We start from the raw sequence: 23192 nt of genomic DNA, 5'->3' as shown, positions 1-23192 counted from the left end.
GCAAAAGTAAGAGCAGCCTCTGCCGCAACAACTTAACAGAAAAATGACACAAAACAGTGACCCCTCTATTTTCGACAGCACTTTTGTCCCCGGTGGGCTGACAGGTAAGCTTGGCATTTTTATAATATCGTTCATTTTTATTTCATTTGGACTTTTATTTAAATTCAGTTATTTTTTAGGGTGGGGTTTCCATTGCTGTGGTTTAGTTTAGGTTTTTTATTTTTTTTGGGGGGAGGGGGGCTGTTTTTTTATATTTTGATTATTTTTTGAGTGCAAGATTAAAAAAGCTCAATTATTGTATTGTGCAATGAAGTAAACTACAATGCGCAACTATTTCACCTTCCTTCTTTGGTAGCTACAAATGTACAGCAACACCGAAATTGAAAATGAAGCCCCAAAGCTCATCTATGATATCAATTGACAAAGGTAAAAATGAAGGACAAATATGACATAATTATAGTTTTGGTTCATTTCAATATTGTAGGTTCAGTTATTTTCCAATTGTTTTTTTTTTCAAGCATTTTCATTTTTGTTTAGTTTATTTTTATTTCGTTAGTTTATGTTAACTAAATAACCTTGAACTACTTTTCAGGCAACAGGCAAGATTTGCCAAGTGATGCAGTTCAAGTCCAAGTCATTTTAGCAAAACGGTTCCCAAGATTTAAATTGGCGACCTAAGTCTATGTCGAGACAAGTCATGTGAAACGAGTCCCTCAAGAAGAACATGCGCTCTCTCTCCACAAACCCCAAACTTCGAAACCGTGAGGAAGACAGAAGCACTGTACACTATACAGCTATACACTAGCTAGTCAAAAGAATTGGGACACCAGCCTATTAATGTGACGAAAATGAAAGACAAGAGTGAGTGGCTCTCCCTTCGCAATCTATTGGGAAGACTTCCTGCAACATTTCGTAATGATTCACCATCCATCCGCTCGAGGCGGGGTGCTGAAGTTCTTCCATACCAAACTCATCGCAGCATGCCTTTGAGGACTATACAGTGGGGTCAAGCTGGGAGGAGGAAGAAAAAAAAAAGGTTCCACCCAAAACTGATCCCACAAATTTGAAGGCAGAATTGTCCAGAGGTGATTCTCATCAGTCAAAGTCAAGTGTTAATTGCATTCATGTCGAAAGTGTGTCAGACAGGATGTCCTGATGTGTGTGATGTGTACAAATGATGTTTGGATGACAATTATAGATGATGGTGTCAAAAACGATGAAGTGCTGCCGAGGGAGAATTTATCATCTTTGGGGGGAGAATATTGGCACATGATGATGCAAGACTTAGTCGGTCTTGTATTGGCAGGAAATGTCAACGCCTTCATGTCCTGAGATGGCACTCGACGGTTTGCCACGACAACTGGAATTCTGTCTGCGTAGCTCTTTAGCCTTTTGTGCTGTTCTTTCACTTCATGTATATTGTTCACAACTGACAGCAGGTTAAGATTCATATGAGGTGGGTGTGGGGGATTCAGTCATTCGCTCAGCTGCTATTGAATGTGAAATTCAATACATCTGAATCTGTGTCTGCGTGGGTTTTCTGTGGGTACTCCGGTTTCCTCCCGCATTCCAAAAACATGCATGGCAGGTTAATGGAACACTATAATGACCTTACGTGTGACTGTGAGAACGAATGGTTGTTTGTCTGTTTGTGTGCCCAGTGATTGGCTGACAAGCACCCCCCCCCCCGCCCTCTCCGCAACCTTTGTAATAATAAGTGGATCAGAAAATGGATGGATAATGAATTCCAACTCAATTTCAAGCTGTTTACGGCAGACGCGTTTGGGCCACTTCATTAGGTACATACACAATCTAAGCATTTTTTTTGGAAAGCGCTTTTCCTCGTTAGTTTCAAGGCTGAGTCGGGGGTTTGGGGCGAGAAGGAGGGTAAATCACAAGGCGCAACCACAAGTCACTGTGCACGCCACACAATCTAACGGAAGACCCATACAAGTACCTCATAAAAAAATTGTAATAATAATAATAATACATTTTATTTATAAGACACTTTTATGCAGGTAGCCGCCGAGAGGAAAGAGTCAGAAATAAGTCTCCATTTTATTAGTTAGAATAATTAGAGTAACTTTAGTGTGCACATTTCTGAGTTTAAGAGTCAAGGGGCAAAAAAATAAAAACCCAGCAGCAAATCTGAAGGTAGAAAAATACAGCACCACACTTTGAACTGTTTCTAATATTTTAGTCCTTACGTGTGTACAGCAACATGTATAATCGGAACAATGACATGTGTATTTATTAATATTTATGTATTCGTGCTTATAGCGTGTTCTGATATCATTTAAAGTTTGCGTGTACATGTCAACCCAATAATGAACACGTCAATCAAAACGGCGCCTGCAGCATTCTTTTGTGCGCAGGTGTACCTAATGGTTTGACCGGTGACAAAAAACGGAACGGGCTACGTGTAGGGGGCGCGACCTGGGTGTCGGTAGAATGCGTGTCATACCTGTACCACTCGAGTCCCTTGTCGTAGAACCTGTCAAAGAAGTGAGGTTCGGCTCCCACGGCCCTGACGTCCGGGTGGATCCGGAGGAACTCGAGCAAGGCGCGGGTTCCTCCCTTCTTCACGCCGATGATGATGGCCTGCGGGAAGCGTTTGCTGCCGAAAGTGTTGGACACTGGCATATTGTTGTCGTTGTTTCTGTTGCTGTCCTCCAGGAGGCTGCGGGGCTGCACAGCCCGCGCGTCAACCGGGGAAGCGCTTCTGTTCCCCGGCGGGGTTCCGAGCCGCTCATCGTCCGCGTAAAAAGTCCTCGGAGCTGAGTGGCAGATTCCCGTGAGGCAGTAGAAAAAGTAGGTGAAGATCAAGAGCATGGTGAGGAAAGACAGCGCCTTGGCCGAGTTGAACCTGACTCTGCGTGCACTACATCCCATGAGTGGACCTGCTGCGCGGTGCCGAAGGGCCACGGCTTTGACAGCATGCTTCTTTCGAGCCTCCGAACATCAGCCGGTGGTGCACTTTGGCCGCTAACCTGTTGCGTCAAGAGGAGGCGAGGAACGGCTTGCACAAGTACGCAAAACAAACAGTACATTTGTCAAACAACAGCATCATGTTTGCACCCCTTTTGGTCAATTTAAAGTCCGGGCGAGTTGTTCTTTCAGGTGCACTTGCTGGCTGCTGTGTGTTTGCACTCTGAACTCCACTCGCATCCCTCATTCAAGGTTTTTTTCTCTCTCTCTTTCTCTCTCTCTCTCTCTCTCTCTCTCCTCTCTCTCTCGACCTCGCCCTTTTCGCAAGTCTCCACCTTCCCTGCAGTCTGATGAACACCCCCCGAGGTGGCAGCAACAGTACTCAGATATACTGACGTACAAATGTACAGTAGATATTTCTGTTAAAAAAAACTATAAAAAGTGAAAGTAGTAACTCCTTTTACTCACAAATGGACAGACTAAATAATTCTTCACAACTATTAGCTGAATATGAACGGTCAATTATGGACAATGCCCCACATTGATCATTTGGCACAATAGAAAATCAAGAACTGGAGGCAAAATGGTTTCTTCCCCTTAAATAATTGGATCATGTACGTACTGAAAAGATCTAAAAATGGGTATTTGTCACGTCGCGTGTCCGCCAGCAGGTGGCGGGTTTTCTCCCCCGCCATCCGCGCACCTGTCCGTAATTTCGGGCTGATTACCCTCTTTTATTAAGAGACTCCGACAGTCATCTCGCTGCCGGAGAATTCCACGCCGTGCCATTGCTCTCTCGTGCTAATTCCTCGATTATAGATTACTCGTTGCCTTCTTGCCTTGCGGCCTTTACTCTAGCCATTCGCGATTAGTCACTAAATTGTACTCTCTTACATTGCCTATTCAGTAGTTCCTCGCACTTTGTTTTTTCGGCGAGCGTTTTCGGTTGTTTCCTTATTTCTCCCCTGGTCCTTATTTGACCAGCGTTTTGTGTTACCGTTTTTTCCCTGTCGGGCTCTTTCTGTTTTTGTCATTAAAGACACTCTTTGTTTTGACAAGGTTCTTTCGTGTCTGTTTTCCGGGGATCCAACTCTTTATTTTCATTGTTCTGCACGAAGCGATAGTTATCGCTTCGGACAGAACGTGACAGAATTCTCCGGCCACCATGGATCCCGCAGACATCGAAAGAATTTTGTCCGCTCTTTCCCGACAAGAGCAACAGATGAGTCAGCAGGGCCAAGCCATTAGGGAACTCCGTGGCGCGGTCTCCATGCTGGCTCATCGGTCCGATGATTTAGAACCTCGGTTGGTCCGGGTGGAAGAGCGGAGACCATCTCCCCCCGGGGTTCGTTCTATCATTCCCGAAGCGCCCCCCTCATATCCCATTATGACGAGGGAGCCATCGCTTCCACACCCCCCTCGCTACGGGGGCGAGCACGGGCAGTGTGGACACTTCCTCCACCAGTGCTCTCTCATTTTTGATCAACAGCCGTCTGCCTATGCTAATGACGCCGCCAAGGTGGCTTATGTCATGAGTCTGTTAACAGGTCCGGCAGCATCGTGGGCGATTGCGACAAGTGACGCCAAGCCGAATCTCCGTACTTCGTTCCCCGACTTCGTGGCTGCGTTCCGCCGGGTGTTCCATCATCCCGTGCGGGGCAGAGAGGCAGAGGGCCGGTTACTCGCCATCCACCAGGGGGAGCGATCGGTAGCGGACTACTCCATCGAGTTCCGGATCCTGGCCGCCCAGAGTGGATACGATGATCGGGCGCTGTGTGGCCTATTTCGCCGTGGACTAAACCCTCAACTCAAGGACGAGCTGGCGACCCGCGACCACAGCACCAACCTGGAGGAATTAATCGACCTCTCCCTCCTCATGGACAATCGCCTGAGGGAGCGAAGCCGGGAGCGTGGGGGTGAGCGGCCCCAGTTCCGACGAACACCCACGGAGGAACAGGTGCAGCTGGGAGGCAGGGACGCTGGTGCGGAGGAAGGAAAGCGTCGTTTCAGCGATCGAGCGACGACTGACGGCGTTCCACCATCTCCTCACGCCGCAACCAGCCATCCGGGGCCGTCACCCCCTGCCCACCAGGAGTACTGTGAGTCACGACCGCGCGCGCCTCCCTTCGAGTCTAGGCGAGTCGACTCGCGGCCTGGTCACCCCAACAGACTCGAACTCGAGGGGGAGATATTAGGGGGGTCCCGGTCGTGGCGGGTTCGGGCTCTGGTAGACTCGGGGGCAGATGACTGCATAATGGACACCGATCTCGCTTCCGAGCTGGGTTGTTCCGTGGAGAAGCTGATAGATAGGAAGCGGGTTTGTGATCTTGATGGGCGTCTCCTGGCGGTAGTTACGCATAGGACGGAGCCGTTGAAACTTCTACTGTCCGGCAACCATGTCGAACATCGTCGTTTTTACTTAATGCGGTCTCGTAACGCCCCGATCGTTCTCGGGTTACCCTGGCTCAAGACACACAATCCCGTGATTTCCTGGGCGCGCCCAGCGATAGACAGCTGGAGCCAGTACTGTTACCAGCACTGTCTGCAATCGGCCGTCGGGAGGCATGAACGTGTCACACCCCCCGAGGAGATCTGCCTTGACGGAGTGCCGGATTGCTATCGGGATCTAAAGGAGGTGTTCAGCGAGGATCGTGCCCACTCTTTGCCTCCACACCGCCCCTACGATTGTGCTATAGACCTGCAGGCGGGCGCTCCGTTGCCGACCTCGCGGCTGTATCAGGTGTCCCAACCCGAGCGCGAGGCATTGACGGAGTACATCAACAGCTCGCTCGCCGCAGGTCTTATTAGACCATCGCGTTCACCGTTAGGGGCGGGTTTTTTCTTCGTAGGGAAAAAAGACAAGACCCTGCGACCCTGCGTAGATTATCGGGGTTTAAACGAGATAACTATTAAGAATAGATACCCGCTACCCTTGCTGGACTCCGCCTTCGCCCCATTACAGTCAGCCACCATTTTCTCCAAATTAGACTTGCGCAGCGCTTACCACTTGGTTCGCATCCGGGAGGGTGACGAGTGGAAGACGGCTTTTAAGACCCCTCTGGGTCATTTTGAATACTTGGTTATGCCTTTTGGGCTCACCAACGCCCCTGCCGTTTTCCAAAACCTAATCAATGATGTGCTAAGGGACATGATTAACATCTTTTGTTTCGTTTACCTTGACGATATTTTAATTTTTTCCCGGTCATTACACGAGCACCAGCAACACGTTAGGCTGGTGCTACAACGTCTACTGGAGAACCGGCTCTTCGTCAAGGCAGAAAAGTGTGAATTCCATGTTCCCGTCATCTCCTTCCTAGGGTTCATTATTGAACAGGGCAGGTTAAGGGCGGACCCCATTAAGACGCGTGCCGTCACTAACTGGCCGGTTCCAACCAATCGCAAGGAACTGCAGCGCTTTCTGGGGTTCGCCAACTTCTACCGACGCTTCATCCGCGGTTATAGTCAGAAGGCGCTCCCCTTAACCCGCCTTACGTCCATTAAAACCCCATTTAAGTGGGATCCGACCGCGGATGCGGCGTTCGCAAACCTGAAGGCGGCGTTCACCAGTCCCCCCGTACTACAGCACCCTGATCCTGATCTCCCCTTTATCGTGGAGGTGGACGCCTCGGATTCGGGGGTGGGGGCTGTGCTGTCCCAGCGCTCTCCGGTCGACCAGAAGTTGCACCCCTGCGCCTTTTTCTCCCGTCGACTCAGTGCCGCCGAGTCCAATTACGACGTGGGCAACCGTGAACTGTTGGCAGTTGTGACCGCCTTGCAGGAGTGGCGGCACTGGCTCGAGGGGGCAAAGGAACCCTTCACGGTCTACACAGATCATAAGAACCTCGCCTACCTTCGCTCCGCCAAAAGACTGAACGCCCGTCAGGCCCGGTGGGCCCTCTTCCTCACCAGGTTCGACTTCATCCTCACCTACTCTCCCGGGTCTAAGAACACCAAGCCCGACGCCCTCTCCCGTCTCCACGAGCCTGCGGGGAGGGATCGATCCCCGGAGACCATCCTCCCGACCCGGTGCGTCGTGGGGGCCGTCCAGTGGGAGGTTGAGCAGCGGATCCAGGCAGCCCTGGAGGGGGTTCAGGTGCCGACGGAGTGCCCAGCAGGGAGGCTATTCGTACCTCCCTCCTTACGATCTGAAGTTCTGCAGTGGGGACATGGGTCCAAGGTGGCGTGTCATCCCGGGGTGAACCGGACTGTGCAACTCGTCGCCCAGCGTTTCTGGTGGCCGGAGCTCCGCAACGACGTGACGGAGTTCATCAAGGCCTGCACCTCCTGCGCCTGCGGCAAGTCGTCCCATCAGCCGCCGGCGGGACTGCTCCAGCCGTTGCCCATTCCTCCTCGCCCGTGGTCCCACATCGCCCTGGACTTCGTCACGGGTCTCCCGCCTTCCCGGGGTCGAACTGTCGTACTCACGATCGTGGACCGCTTCTCCAAGGCGGCTCATTTTGTTCCTTTGTCCAGGTTGCCGTCGGCGCTGGAGACCGCCGACCTCCTTGTCGAACACGTCTTCCGTCTCCACGGCATTCCACTGGACATTGTCTCGGACCGGGGGCCCCAGTTCGTATCCCGCGTCTGGAAGCAGTTCTGCCGGTCCCTCGGGGCCACTGCCAGTCTGACCTCGGGGTACCACCCCCAGTCCAATGGACAAGCCGAGCGTGCCAACCAGGATCTGGGGGCGGCCCTCCGCTGTGTGTGCCTTCACCGTCCCTCGTCCTGGGTCGACCACTTACCCTGGGTGGAGTACGCGCACAACACCCTCGTCTCTTCTGCCACCGGTAGGTCCCCCTTCATGGCCGCCTACGGGTACCAGCCGCCGCTGTTCCCGTCCCAGGAGGGGCAGGTGGAGGTCCCCTCTGTGCAGCACCACCTCAAGCGGGCCCATCGCATGTGGAAGGAGGCCCGGGCTGCGTTGTCCCGCACGGCGGCCAGGAACCAGCGGATCGCGGATCATCGCCGGCGCCCGGCTCCTTCATACGTGGTAGGACAGAAGGTGTGGTTGGCGACGAGGGATCTTCGGCTGGCCGGCACGTCTGCGAAACTGGGACCCCGATTTACTGGACCGTTCGAGGTCGAGGCCGTCATCAGTCCAGCTGCGGTCAGGCTCCGGCTACCGCCCACCATGAAGGTTCACCCCGTCTTCCACGTCTCCCTTCTCAAACCCGTGTCTCCCAGTGACTTGGCTCCTCCTCCCACGCCGCCGCCACCTCCGCGGGTCGTCGACGGTGACCCGGTGTACACGGTTCGTGCCATCCTGGACTCTCGGCGCAGGGGAAAGGGGTTCCAGTATCTGGTCGACTGGGAGGGCTACGGGCCTGAGGAGCGGCAGTGGGTGCCTCGCTCCTGGATCCTTGATCCGTCCCTTTTGCGCGACTTCCACGCTGCACATCCATCCAAGCCGGGTAGTCCGCCGGGAGGCGTCCATTGAGGGGGGGGTACTGTCACGTCGCGTGTCCGCCAGCAGGTGGCGGGTTTTCTCCCCCGCCATCCGCGCACCTGTCCGTAATTTCGGGCTGATTACCCTCTTTTATTAAGAGACTCCGACAGTCATCTCGCTGCCGGAGAATTCCACGCCGTGCCATTGCTCTCTCGTGCTAATTCCTCGATTATAGATTACTCGTTGCCTTCTTGCCTTGCGGCCTTTACTCTAGCCATTCGCGATTAGTCACTAAATTGTACTCTCTTACATTGCCTATTCAGTAGTTCCTCGCACTTTGTTTTTTCGGCGAGCGTTTTCGGTTGTTTCCTTATTTCTCCCCTGGTCCTTATTTGACCAGCGTTTTGTGTTACCGTTTTTTCCCTGTCGGGCTCTTTCTGTTTTTGTCATTAAAGACACTCTTTGTTTTGACAAGGTTCTTTCGTGTCTGTTTTCCGGGGATCCAACTCTTTATTTTCATTGTTCTGCACGAAGCGATAGTTATCGCTTCGGACAGAACGTGACAGTATTAATGCTCTCAATGTAAAATGAAGGACAGGATTGCCGAAGGCTCTGCTGGCATTGTGAACAGGCTCGCAAAAAAAAAAAAAAATGCTGAGAAAGAAAACGTGAAAGTAAAATAAATAGAATGATACTCACCTTTGGAGATGGATGCGAGGAAAAGGTTGAGTGAAGGTGCCTCCACTTCATCAATGACATGTTCTTGACATACTTAGCTGGAAATGAACCACCGCGGTGGCTTTTGAAACAAAAAGTTACAGCCAACGTTGATCCTTTTTGTCAAGTTGTATCATTTGAACATGATGCTCACTGCATAAAATTAGAAAGAAGACAACCACCTTCGCGCATCCGTCTTCACAGTTCACAGACTGCGGCTTCAAATTTGGGCTGCAACATCCCCGTGTGGAGTTTGCATGCGCGGTGTTCTAACACATCCAGAATGAACCAATCACACTCAACCTCATGTTAAATGCAAGCCAGCGCACACGAGCCACCATTTAAAGTGCCGCTGATAAAATCCAAATTATGTTCAGATGTTCTAGGAGGCTTTTCCTGGCATTTTTTAAAAAGAAAAACAGTTGCAAAGCAAATACACTTTTGAGAGCTTTCCAGGTTCCAAAAGGTCATTGCCATGTAAATAAACAGCTGAAGTGACGAACTTTTATCGACTCCTAACTGGTAATAGTCCCCAAATGCCCCCCAACGTCTCTTTGCACCCGTTAGACTGACTTTTTTTAAAAAAATTAATACTTCAAGGATTTAACACTGAACTGAGATGACAATCGTGACAAATATCCAAACAGTGACATAAGTATGTGGCTGAACTTGAGGTGGGACAAGCGCACCACTTTCAAAGCAATCATAGTTGAGAGTGAGGCAGTTTGCGCATGGGGGGTGGGGGGGGTTGCATGAGCACACCGCCCCCACCTCCCTCTTTGACGCACGGCAGAGCTCAAGCAGGTTTCCAGTTTCCTCTGGCAAAGAGATGCTCAGACTTTGAACCTGACTGAATGACCGTGTGAATGGACGAGGGGCCAGAGAGTGGAGATAGATATCTGAGGAACAGTGCACACACACACACACACACACACGAATGTACGCACAAACAACACACGCCGCCCTGAGGCTGAGTTCTCGTCACACGCTGATAAATGAATCTGGCAAGCTTCTATTGGGATTTCTAATTGCGATTTTTTTTCCCCCCCCATCTCGACAGATTTCGCCTTCATCCTTGGTTTAAAAAGCCTGAGGGAAACTGTAAAATGTATAGAGTTAAGCTTCAAAACAAGTGTGATTGCAATTCTTTTAGTGGGATTTTAAACGTGTGAGGGTGGTGGGGTAGGAGAAAGAATCAGCACAAACAAAAAAGTGTCCTGGGACATCGACGTGACCCTAGAACAGGGGTGGCCGACCACTCAGCGACTAAGAGCCAAATTTTTTACTGTGTTACTGCAAAGAGCCCCCCCCCCCCACACACACACGCACGCGACCATGCACTCGCACACATATGCATGCGCGCCACGACGAGCTACAGCCGCAGTGCCCAAACACAAATAAAACCTTAAGAACAAACACACAAATCCCCCCCCCCCACCCATTTCCTCCTCCCACCGCACGGGGTCGACTTGGGACCAGTCTGCTGGCTCTTGGCTGATTGCAATCGACGTACTGGGCACCCCTGCCCTAAAAACAGAGGTAATTTGCTGACTCGCTTAGCACTTAGCACTTAATGCCGTTGAGTGGTGGGTGATTCAGTCCTCTGATTGGTTGCCCTCTATGTCAATCAAGTAACGGGATTGATGATAGGCTGACGTAGTACGTCCTGTGTATTAAGCACCGTTGTTTGAATGGCAGCGTCATCGCCAAGGCATTTTCGACAATTGTCGTATGAAAGCCTGGCAGCTGCGTGGAGCCAGCCAAAGAGCCGCATGTGGCCCGCGAGCCGCGGGTTGGCCACGCCTGCCCTAGAATAATGATACGTTTTGAAGTACGCGCAGCCATTGTAAATCCATCCTGGCTTGGAAGTGAACGTCCTCGCTGGCACACGCAGTCTGAATGAGGTCAGGATGGAGCGTTTGCTTTCATCACATCTTTTATTTGCTTTTTCCTCCCTGATGCTAATTGCTCTGTTTTGGGGTTATATAGCCAAGTTCCAGCCCGGTGATCTAAACAGTCAGACTAAAGAAACAAATATTCAGCAGTAGCAGCAAAGGAGGAGGATGCACGGGCTGACCAAGTGGTGCGTTCCACTACAGGCTGTATCAACTAGCTGGCCCCCAGGTGTGTTGCACCACCGCATTCCACATTCTCCACCTCGGATGAAGTTCTCCTTTCGCTGCGGGCGCACTACATGCCATGTACACGTGTCAGCCATTATGGCAAATTACAAAATGCTGGAAGAGAGAGAAGCGCGGAGGGTGTGTGTGTGAGGGGGGTCGGGGGGTGGAGGGGGGCGGTAGAATATTCCACTGACAGTCTGAAGAAGCTGTTGACCATTTGCGATCGCCACAAGATCAGTGACAGGATCCTTAAAGCAGCCACGGAAAGCACCGCTCCTTTTGTGGCACAAGGTCCGCGGCTAGACTTTCCAATTTTTGAGCAAGCACGTTGGTTTATTATTATTTTTTTTTATGAAGTTATGGCAAGAAGCTAAAAATGAATTACACAATTCATATTTTCAGAAGGCGCGTTGTAAAAAGAGATTTGAGGATTTTTGTTGTCATTTTAACATTGGTCCATGGCTTTGGTCTTATGTTTCAGCTCAAGTGTACCGAACCGCCCTCGAATTTAGTCGCGAATGGACACAGATTAGCAGTTAGTGTTGCCTTTGAAGGATTTCGCGAATTATGTCACACTTAAGCAAACAAGCCGTACTGTCAACCAATCAAATGTGAAAAGTCTGCAGCCAGTCAAGTATCATGTTGGGTCAAGTTATTTGACGTTTTAATTCAGAACACTGTCTTGATATTTAGTCTTGAGCTAAAATAAAACCAAAAAAAACCCCTAAATTAATTAGAAATTCCTAGGTTAAACTGTCCTGTAACTGCAAATGTAAAAAAAAAAAACATTCCGAAAAGGATGTCTTTGACTCAAAATGAATGTTCCTATGAATCGATGCTCACGTCACAGTGTTTGAAGTGCGGCTCCTTTTGAAGCGATGCACACACATCACACACGCAGCTTGTAAGATGCTCAACAGTGCGGCCCTCAGGTAGAAGAGGAGACAAAAGCTACAAAGGCGACAAGCCGGGAGCCTCCCCAAACTTTTCATGTGCCTTCAAAAACGGGAGCAAAGCGATAAGAATGATGGATGTACGTGCAGGACGAAAGCACCCTCATCCAACCCCCCCCCCCCTCCCTCTGTATCTGCATTCCTCATACAGGTGCATCCATCGACAACACTCACACTTCCTGCTTTACGGGGACATCAGTGCATCAAAAGACGTTGATGGCTGGAGAAGAAGAACAACAACAAAAATTGTGAGCGTTGAAAGTATTAAACAGCGGTAGAACCCACATGAGTGAAGGAACCTCTCATTGGGGAATGGAAGCAATTTAAATCTAAAGAGGAGCTTGCCGCGATCTGCTCCAACTTTACGGGATGGGCCCAAACTAGGAGCAGATAGATGCAAACAGCTATGCGACTCATAAACAAAAATATGGCCCGCCCTACGTCGACCGCTATAGAAACCAGCTGCACTGCAGCGATTTTCATGCGTGTTTGATGTTGGCAATAAAAAAAAAAAAGAATAAAATGCCTTTCCACAGAGCAAGTCTGGGCAGGAACACCACGTTCTTTTTTTTGAACTAAAAACTGTTATTTACCTTCCCACTTCCCAGGATGAATCTTTGCAAGAGTTTGAAGGGAGTTAAGCGGAATGACAATCATGTCATCACACAGGATGAAGAACGTTTGGGAAATGTCTGATCTTCTAATCCGCGGCTTGCTTTTTTTTTTTTTTTTTTGCGGCCAAAGAGGGATCCGCAGTTTGGCTCTCATGCACATTTGGATTTGGGTGTGTGGGGAAGAGTGTGGAGGTGCTGGGGTTTAGGCCTCTGTGTGTGTGTGTGTGTGTTCATGACACAATTGAGTGAAAGGGAGCAAGAAAGAGAAAAAAAGACACAATTAGTTTGGCATACAGTTTTTTTTGTGCCCCCCAGCCCTGTTTGGGGAGTCACGGAGGCATGTAACTGCAAATCTGACAGGTCGCCTGCAATCGTTGCATGCAGGTCATCATACATTCTTCATGTATAGGTGTGAGTGGAGACCTATTGTTCCTGTATCGAGCGTTTAGCGCCGGCCAATCCCACGCTCTTACTCAGATGAGATAATTAAAGGCTGCTTTTTTTTCTTCATCTTCTCAGACGTTGATTGCCCTGACGTCAGATTTAAAAACGCAACCCGCCCGACCTTTATTGTGTCACTGTCACCAATCCTTTCACCCTCTCATGCACTTGGAACCACATTCATTCCATCTCTGCAATTCAACGAGACGGACGAGCGGATCGATCACTTAGCAACCATTCCTAGGGCTCAAATGTGAATCTAGTAAAGCCACTCATCATCACCATCATCATCATCATCATCACTGAACTACAGAAGCACACAGGTTAAAAGTGGTGCGGCATAGTTGTCACGGTTACAATTACAACGGGAAGTTAAACTGTACTGTGCCAGCTGTTTTGTATTTTCATGGAGAAAAAAAAAGATTCTATGAGGGACAAGTGAGTCAATCGGCAAATGTGATTCGAGTGAACAGTGGTCGTATGCGTGCACAATGATGAGTCATAGGGTTACTGAAACCTAAACTACACTGTGGGCCTCACATTCATCAACCAATCATTTTGTCATATGACTGACGAAAAAAAAATTCTCACGGGAATTAAAGATCCTGCAAAGCGAATTCAGAAATTTGATTCCGAATAGCGAATACATGTTTGAAGACAATTGCTGAAAACACTTGGAATGACTTAGGAACTTGGGAGTAATAGTAGCAGTATGTCGTAGAAGCGCTCTACAGTGGTTTGGATCCTATTTAACGTGCGTGACATTTTGTGTTATGCTCGGTTGCTCCGAATCCCACTCAGCTCCTGTGCCGAATGGCGCTCTACAGGATTCAATTCGGGGGCTCCTGCTGTTTTCATTGTACTATCTTTATATTAATCTGAAGACAACAAGGTATTGCGTTTCACTGCTTTGCGGATGACGCTCAGATTTGTCCCGTGAGGAAAAAAAAAAGACACTCACTTTTGTCTGGTCTAGAGGATATCAAAGATTGGATGGCACCAAATTTCTTGAACTTCAACGGAAAAAAAAAATTATGTTATGGTATTTAGTCCCAGTGGCCCTTGTACTTTGTACATTTCCTGTTGACTTGGTCCCCCTGCCATCTTACCTAAAGCCAACAGTATTGAATTTGGGTTTTAAATTAGACAGTGATTATATATTAGACCCAAAAAAATTGGTGCTGCTGTGAGATCCGGGCTACGACAGCAGGCTAAAGTCAAGCCTATCCTTTCACAGCAGTATTTCGGAACAGGAATATACACCTTTGTTAAACCCAGCTGGATTATTGAAACACACTTTATTTTGGAGTCAGCCAGTCCTCCCTCAAGCATCTCCTGTTGGTCCAAAATGCTGCTGCTCGCCTCCTGAATGGAGCTTGTTGGAGGAAAGCACCAATTCTGTCCTCCCTTCACTTCCTGCTAGTGCATTTTACAGTTCATTTTAAGACTATTTTATTTATGTTCAAATCTTGAAATGCTCCCCCCACACCTCGTTCCCTCTCTGAGCTTCTTTACCTGTACGTACTTGCCCGGCGCCTCAGGACAGCAGACCAGACGCACTGAGGTAGCAAGCACTAAGCGGAGCCTCAGAGGGGATTAAGGTTTTTCTCCATTGCTAGTTCCTTCCTGTGGAATGCCTTTCCGTTCAATGTTTGGCAAGCCCCTTCCCTGTACATCTTTAAAACGCATCTTAGAACAGATTCATGTATTTATTTTTGGGATTTTCGACTCAGTATGAGACTAAATTATGTTATTGTATATACTGTTTTTAATGTCACTAAATGATTGTTTTAACTGTCTTTGTATTTGTCCGATTTTTAGTTGATGTACAGCAATATGTATGTAGTTGTTTTTAAAGTGCTCTACCAATAAGGTTAAGTTGAATTGACTAGACTGGCATTTGGTTGTAGAAATATAGCGTTAAACTGTTTTTTTCGACATTTCAAATTTCTATGTGCAGTCTTCCATCCATTCATTTTCTAAATCTCTTCTCCTCACAAGGGTCGCGGAGCATGCAGGAGCCTATCCCAGCAGTCTTCGGGCAGTAGGCGGGGCACACCCTGAACTGGTTGCCAGCCAATCGCAGGGCACACATACGTGCAGTGTTGATAATCAAAATATGCATAATGTTAAAGTGTCTTACAATAATATTCAAAATATATTTAGGGGGAAACTAATTCTGAACAACATGTATGCCTACTACATTACTGCATTATCATTTATAATGTTGGTCAAAATGGTGGCATTTGGTGTAAAGAGACTAAGAATAACCGTCTGGGTTAGACCATTCAAGGTTTACATAAAACGCTGCCTGTACATCACCTTCATCTAGATTTGAAGATGGCGTCAATTCAACGTTGGAACAATATAGAGCAATTCCCACGCTTTCTCCCTCTCATCCAAAGACGGTCACTTCCTTTTGCAATATAAAAAGTATGCCAGCCTTGAAGAGGTTTTAAAGCAGAGTCCGCAAACCAGCGCTTGACGTCATATTTCTATAAGTGCTTCTTTTATACGGCCTATTGTGTGATGCCTCTAATTACTGGGCAATAAGACCACATCACTTTGTCTCGCCACTTGCTGGAGTTTCCCAAGTTTTTGTCATTCCAGCCTGTTGAATCCAGAATGTTGTAGAAGAAGAAGCTATCGCTATTCGGAAAAAAAAAACTGGGAGGGGCTGGAACCTGTTGGTCGCCCTTCCCTTGAGGAGTTGGGTTGGGAGTAATAGTATCAACTGTCTTGGAATATCTGGCAGCGGAGCGAGGCAGAGCTTGAGTTTGTGTGAGTGTCAAAACCGCTTCATGCCGCAGAAACACGAGATGGGCTTCTACCCCGTGGGAATAGTCTGAATTTCAAAAGGAATGCAAAAATTATCCTAGACTCAAACGAGTAAACTCTCAGCTTGGGTGTTGACAGCGGTTTGGGCCAAAAGCGTACCAGATATGCGACCCACCAGCAGGAGTAGGAAAACCAGGCCGGCTGGAAAATAAAAGTAGCTTCAAAATGACATGTGTTTCACGTCCATGGACGTGTTCAATCATCAACATCAAAAGAAGTCATCTGTTTACGTTTTTATCCCGGGCATCGAACTGATTCTAACCGGCAATTTGTGAGCCCCGCCAATCCGCATGTCGTTGGAGTTCGGCAAACACAATTTTCGAAACTGATGTCGTGACGATGTGAATTTTGAACCAGATTTGCAATCAAATGAAAAATTTAACCTCCTTGACAGCAGTACAGTACAATGAAAAGAGATTCTCATGCGCAATCATCGGTGCGCCCGCAGCTTGCAAGAACAAGCCTTTGTGTGTCTTGTCATTAACGCACACCGACAGTGGACAAGATGGTGCCAGTATCTCTTCCGAACGTAACACGCCAGTGACTCCATCTATTATTTAGCCTCGATTACGAAGACTGGTTGAACCCAATGGGCCTTATCAGTTTCAACTGTATCAGTGCTGCCTCTGTGTTTTACAAAGAAATGCACTTAACACCCATTTGCGTAGGACGGCGCGGCTTGGTAGTTCATGATGGGAAGACGACGACAATCCGCTCGGCATTTTACATGGAAGCATCCGCCCGATGACCGCTGGCAATTTTCAAACACTGCCACGGGACTTTACTGCCGTTGTTGTGGTTAATGAACCCCCGGAGCACGAGTGTAAGCGAAGCTCAGTGAGCAACAGGCCGGAGAATGTATATTGAGCATTATATCGTAGCGTGTAGCTGCATGTGAAGGTGTGAGCCTAGTCAGGGAAATGGCTATATGGCTGAGCCTCTTCAAACGTCAGGATTTTGTAGCAATGCAAAGGCAGGAGGCATTATGAAGAGCTTACAAGTATGCAATGATAATTTTCATGTTGTTTCCAGCAAATCATTCATTTTCTGATCCACTTAGGCTATCCCAGCTGTTCCCGGGCAGTAGGCGGGGGACACCCTGAACCAGTTGCCAACCAACAGGGCCCACAGAGACGAACAACCATCCATGCTCACACTCGCACCTAGGGACAATTTCGAGTGTTCAATCAGCCTGCCATGCACGTTTTTGGAATGTGGGAGGAAACCGGAGCACCCGGAGAAAACCCACGCAGGCCCGGGGCGAACATGCAAACTCCACACAGAGAGGGCGGAACTGGGATGGAACCCGGTAACTCTGCACTGTGAGGTTGACGTGCTAACCACTGGATCACCGGGCCGCCCCATCAAATCATATTTCATATAAAACGCTGGAGTTGGGCTTAAACCAACTAGTGAATGTCCAAATCTGGTAAACACATTATTTCACAAATCTATACTTATTGGTCAGTGTCAACGTGTGTGTGTGTGTTACTTTTACAAATTCATTCTAAACACGACTTCAGACACGACACTCCAAACTGCCACCTTCAGAAGTTCTCCGATGACTCTGCGATTGTTGGCCTCATTACAGAAGGGGACGATCGGGAGTACAGGGGACTGACAAAGGACTTTGTGGACTGGTGCCAGCAAAATCTCCTCCAGATCAACCCTAGGAAAACTAAGGAGTTGGTTGTGGATTTCTGCAGGAAAAAAGTCCTCACCAGCACCGATGAACATCCAGGGTATGGACATAGAGAGGGTGACCTCCTACAAGTACCTTGGTGTTCTTCAGAACGACAAACTGGACTGGTCTACAAACACGGACACCCTGATTAGGAAAGGACAGAGCCGACTCTTCCTACTCAGGAAACTGAGGTCTTTTGGGGTTCAGGGGTCACTCCTTAAGACGTTCTATAACTCGGTGGTGGCCTCGGCCATCCATTATGGCATTGTCTGCTGGTCAGGCAGCATCTCGGCCCGGGACAGAAAGAGACTGGAGCGACTGGTCAGGAAGGCCAGTTCTGTCCTGGGTTGCTCCCTTGACACTCTGGAGGAGGTGGGCAACAGAAGGATGCTAACTAAGCTAAAAGCTATGATGGCCAGTCCCTCCCACCCCCTCCAGCCCGCCCTGACAGCACTTGGTAGCTCCTTCAGCCAGAGACTGTTACACCCGCGCTGCAAGAAGGAGAGATACCGACGCTCGTTCCTACCGACTGCTGTCAGGCTGATGAATACAAAATAACAATCATAATAATAATAATAATTAAATTATGTGAAAGAAAATTGTAAATAGTACTGAGATTTATCCATTGTGTTCATATTGTATTTAATTGAAAGATGTTTGTTGTTGTTTTTTTTTCTTTCTCCTTTCTTCTTTCTACATACATTCTTGCTGCTGGAGGCTGTAAATTTCCCCAGTGTGGGACGAATAAAGGATATCTTATCTTATCTTATCTTAAAGAGCTGAGAAGGGCTTGCTCTCTTTGACACAACGTTTATGGCTCAGCAGTGCATTGAGAGTGACAAAAACCTTTATCCAGATTTGCACTAAAAGACGAACATTTAGTGGCGCCATCCCCAACAACGCCAAGTTTGGGCTGCATGGCACTTGTAAAATTCGATGAGCGATCAAAACAAAATGCCATCACTCTCATTGGATGAAATAATGAATATAAAAAAGCAGCCCTTTGGGTGCGAGAGCAAGAAATAAAATTCCAGCTGAGTGCTGACAGGCGATAAAAGAGTACGTTTGCCTTTCCTGGCACACAAAGAAAAGAAAATCCAGCAGAGCAGAACTGAATTTTAGCCACGCCAAAATGTCAAATGATTTTATGACATGCAAGTGGAAGGGGATGATGGATAACTATGGAGATTCACTTGGCTCTACAACTGAGGAGGTGGGTTTGAGTACTGTGATGCGCCACGCGCTCGACTGTGCTGCACAGGAGGTGCCGGGGGGCATTAAACTGCCAGGTGAGTGGAAATCCCCCCTCAGCGCCACTCCACCTTCTCAAGATGTGAGGATCCCACAAACAGACGCACACAGTGCACAGTCAAATATTTGTGTGCACAAGTCACTCACCAGAGGTCCAATCTTGCTAATAGTCGCTTCCTTTTGCACTTGTTGATGCGCAGAGGGACAGCGTGGCTCCTCACGCTCACCTATTAAAATAGACACGAGTCAGGAAGTGGCTCCGACTGGCATTAATTCTAACAACACCGTGAATGCTTGTCCAAGTTTGACTTTGGATGATAAACATGACGGAGTGCTCACATCTTATTTTTTTTGCTCGACCTGTTTTAACACCGCCAGACAACACAATCAAAGAGAAAAATTTGCATCTTGTTCAGGTTGTGTGAGCGATTAATTTTCCGAAGGCCAGACACTTGTTGATTCAGAACTATGTGAACATGCACAAAGATTTGTTGCGTGAAATTATATGAATGTATTCTACCGTATTGGCCCGAATATAAGACGCCCCTCTCTTTTTCAAGACTAAAGTTTGAAAAAAGACTTTTTGAAAACCAAATTAATGTTTATACAATTACAGTGCAATTACAGTACATCTGAATGTTTGAGAGAAAAAACATGTTATTTTGCCTCATTCAAATCCTAATATCTGAATATTTAAATATGTAAACTAAAGTGCAATCACATTCGTAAATGAATGGCTTCTGGTTTTTTAAATGAAAATTACATCATAACTTCTCCTCAGCTGCCGGTTAACCTGGCCGATCTTCGACCCACTTTTCTCCAGATTGTTGCTACGTTTCTCCATTTTCTGTTATCCGATTATTTTCTTCTCTTTTTTTCTTACCGCTATTTTTTATTTTTCTTCTTCATGCTACCGCTATTTTTATTTTTATTCTTCATGACAGGGGTTCACTTTGTCCTTGGGAGTCAAGTTCGGCATTCACCTCAATGATATCTGGCGCCATCTAGCGTCGTGAACGGGTACAATGTCTAGACCCCCGAATATAAGACGACCCCCACTTTGTCTTATTTCAATGCAAAAAAAACACCGTCTTATATTCGGGCCAATACGGTATTATCTTCATTTCTAAGCATTTCTATTGGCTGCACTACTTCCAGTGTTATTATGTTAAGAGTATGTTACCATTATTTCTGTGCAGTTGTTTTTTCCTGTATGTATGCGCGGTGCTAATGTTCAAATTGAAAATATTTGGGCATCTGTGCAGGTTTTTTTCTCCTGTATGTATGCGCGGTGCTAATGTTCAAATTGAGAATATTTGGGCATCCACACAAATAATTCATTTCTCTTTTGAGCAATTTAATTCAATCGTGACAGCATTTTCCAGTGGTCACAGTTTCTGCAGAACCTGAAATTTCTATTTTCATCAAAGAACCACTAAGAACCAACGTGAGTCAGCTAAGCCAAAACCTTGAAGCGCACATCTGCTGCAAACACACGCACTCAAGATATTTAGGGCTAATTTCTCAAAAACACACCCTTGAGTTAATTCCACCCCCAACCCCTTCTTTTACCCCAGCGTGGTAGGTATGCAGTGGATCTCATGTGGCATACACTGTGGCATAACTAGCCAAGAAGATGAGAGAGGATGAGCAAATTGCAGGGTTTGCTCCGTGGGTGGCTGAAATTTGGACAGGGTGGGCGGGGTTGCGGGAGGACAGTGCGTGTCACGGAGCCCAATTGTTTAGCCTGCACAAGTGTAGAAAAACATACTCTACCAACTGGGATGTGGCTGTGTTCGGAATGAACTAAAAACATTCAGTCATGTTAACTGCGAGTGAAAACACACTCGCCGCCATTTCAAGTGCCTCTGATTAATAACAAATAAAGTTCAGCTGTTCTGTAGTCATTTCGTCCTGACAAGAGGGATTTTGTGCGAATAAAAGTTTTGTCCTTTGCCCAAAATCTCTTCAAAGTTCCATTTAACTTACTTTAATTGCTTATGTAGAACCGCTCAAAAAAAAAAATCGACAGAGTATGCAACCAAGCAGCCCCCTGGAGGGATTGTTCTTCTTCTACATAGACAAAAAAAAGCACAAAGAAGAGGATTTCTTTCAGGATTATACTGGCCCCCACTAAAGAACACCCCACCCCCCAACTCCCTGTGTAGTCTGCTCAGAAAACCAGGATAAAAGGTAGCATGTGGGGCCACTTTTGTCCTGCCCTGAAAATAAGAGCCCGTCTCCCTGATCCGCCAGAACAACACCGGTACCACACTTCACTTTGAAGCTGTCAGGTGGACCTGCGCTGTTGTCTGGGGATGGGGGTGGGGTTATGGTGAAGAGGAATCTTCTCTGAGACAGATGAGAGAGGAGATAGTGAGAGATATCTTCAAACACAAACGCAATGTTCAAAACCCTATCTGCGGTACTGAAGACGCTGGAGGTCGGAAGAAGTCATGTGATCATGTGATAAAAGTGACAAAAAGGTGGTGCAGGTCACCAAAGTGACATGCTAGATTTCAAAATGAATCATGTTGTTTATTTGCTAAATGGCAGCCCTCAAAGGCGCGTCCTTTTTCCATCACTTATGCTTTTAAGCCTTTGGCATTTAGTTGGCAGGAAATATTATACACGAATATACAGTGTCCAAAAAGTCTCTTTACCATTTCAAAAATGTATTAAAAATGCAATTGGTTAGATATTTTATTCAGATTTGTTCTATTGTATTCCGCATTTATTAAAGTTTATTTTTACCTCTTTTAATACACTTCTACATGGGACCATTAGTTGCACAAAGCACATCGCTGTAGCATAGCCTCATCAATTGTGGCAATGGCATCAGTAATCCTTTGCTTTAGGTCAGTAATGTCCCTTATCTTTGTTCGATACACGATATCTTTATTAAAAGAGGTTAAAAAAAACTTAAATAAATGCTGACTACAATAGAACAAATCTGAATATCTAATCAATTGCATTTTAAATAAATTTTTGAAATGGTAAAGAGACTTTATGGACACCCTGTATATTATACACAATATTTCCTCAAGATGGAAATATCAATGTTGATATAGGTTCAAATTTTATACGCACAATAGTAAATAGTGAAATCTACAAGACACCATAATGAAACTGGTTTAGATGCTCATACAAATCGACTGACAATTTCTATAAACTGGTACTGTAATTTTAAAACACATTTTGATTGAGAATAATGCAACATGCAAAAAAAAAAATCATCTGCAGTTGATAAGGGAATTAGGATGGCAACAGTTAAAAACCAGGATCTTTTTTTTTTTTTTTAGGTGAAATTGGATCAACTTGCGAGTCAACAAGATACACTATACTTAACTATGACATTCACTGTAATGCTAAACATAAATTCGTAACAGCAGTTTTCTAATTGGTGTTCGGCTTGAGCAGCTCCAGATAGTCATCGACTTGGTACTGAACTACCAGCAATTCTTTTGCTCCGATTTCATTTTTCAAGGCCCCTCTTTTCCGACCATATGACACTAAGTACTTGGAGTATCTTCAATGTCTTCCAGGGATCATCTTTGATCCACAGCAAGAATCTGGCTGTATAAAAGCCCCATTTATCTTTTTCTTCATCACGCCGAGTCAAAACTCATATGGAGGGCATTTTCACCACAGCCATGACATAGGAGGAGGTGTTTGGCTTCCTCTGGCACGTTAACGCTCAGGGCGAGCTTGTCTGCTGCAGAGTCCACGAGATGGGTTTCAGTGGAAATGAATTGGAGTGGCGTGGCATGGAGTTATTCTGTCGGACTCAAAACAGAAGCAGGTGCATCTGCTCATAAACAGCCCGGGTGGATGTGAGCTGCTCATAAACATTACAATCAAAGGAGGCTTCCTCGTGTACTGTATTGTTCAGTGACAACCTCCGGGCTCGGCCCTCGGCCCGCTAGAACCCTCGACTGGTTTGATATAATTACGGATTCATATTCGAAATGAGCCCCAGAGATCAGCGGAAGAGGAAAAAAAAGTGTTCGCCGTCCAAATCTGTCTCATGATTTTTATCAGAGGATTACCACTGCTTCCTGTTTGCTTCCTCTCGGCCATGCAGCTGCTGAGCCGATGCCAGCCAGAAAGAGTGTTCCACGGCAGATAGCGCATGTTAATTGCACCCCCCTTCCTTCTTCTTTCCTACCCATCTGTCATTCTCACATCTGGTTTATTTTTATTTTTTTTTGTCTACTAGGGTTTGTTGCTACCTCATCCAGACTTCACCCCGAGGAC

At 47.1% G+C, this 23192-nt stretch overlaps 1 protein-coding gene across 2 annotated transcripts in view; it reads right to left on the bottom strand.

Annotated features, from left to right (window-relative positions):
• Window positions 1-23192, bottom strand: part of LOC127589780 (heparan sulfate glucosamine 3-O-sulfotransferase 6-like) — a 36177-nt gene that overhangs the window by 11839 nt on the left and 1146 nt on the right. Inside the window, exons 3-5 of one of the 2 annotated variants that reach the window (XM_052049069.1) lie at window positions 19083-19162; window positions 9014-9090; window positions 2465-2990 (exon numbers count right to left, since the gene is read on the bottom strand). In XM_052049069.1, coding sequence (XP_051905029.1) covers window positions 2465-2892 — 428 coding nt within the window. In that variant the 5' untranslated portion in view covers window positions 2893-2990; window positions 9014-9090; window positions 19083-19162. Of the gene's footprint in view, window positions 1-2464; window positions 2991-9013; window positions 9091-9213; window positions 10433-19082; window positions 19163-23192 lie in introns of those variants that run through there. The other variant, XM_052049070.1, reaches the window with a different exon arrangement.

This window comes from Hippocampus zosterae, chromosome 17 (genome assembly GCF_025434085.1).
Source record: "Hippocampus zosterae strain Florida chromosome 17, ASM2543408v3, whole genome shotgun sequence".
In the NCBI taxonomy this organism is placed as follows: domain Eukaryota; kingdom Metazoa; phylum Chordata; class Actinopteri; order Syngnathiformes; family Syngnathidae; genus Hippocampus; species Hippocampus zosterae.
This window is presented reverse-complemented; position numbering and strand designations above follow the sequence as displayed.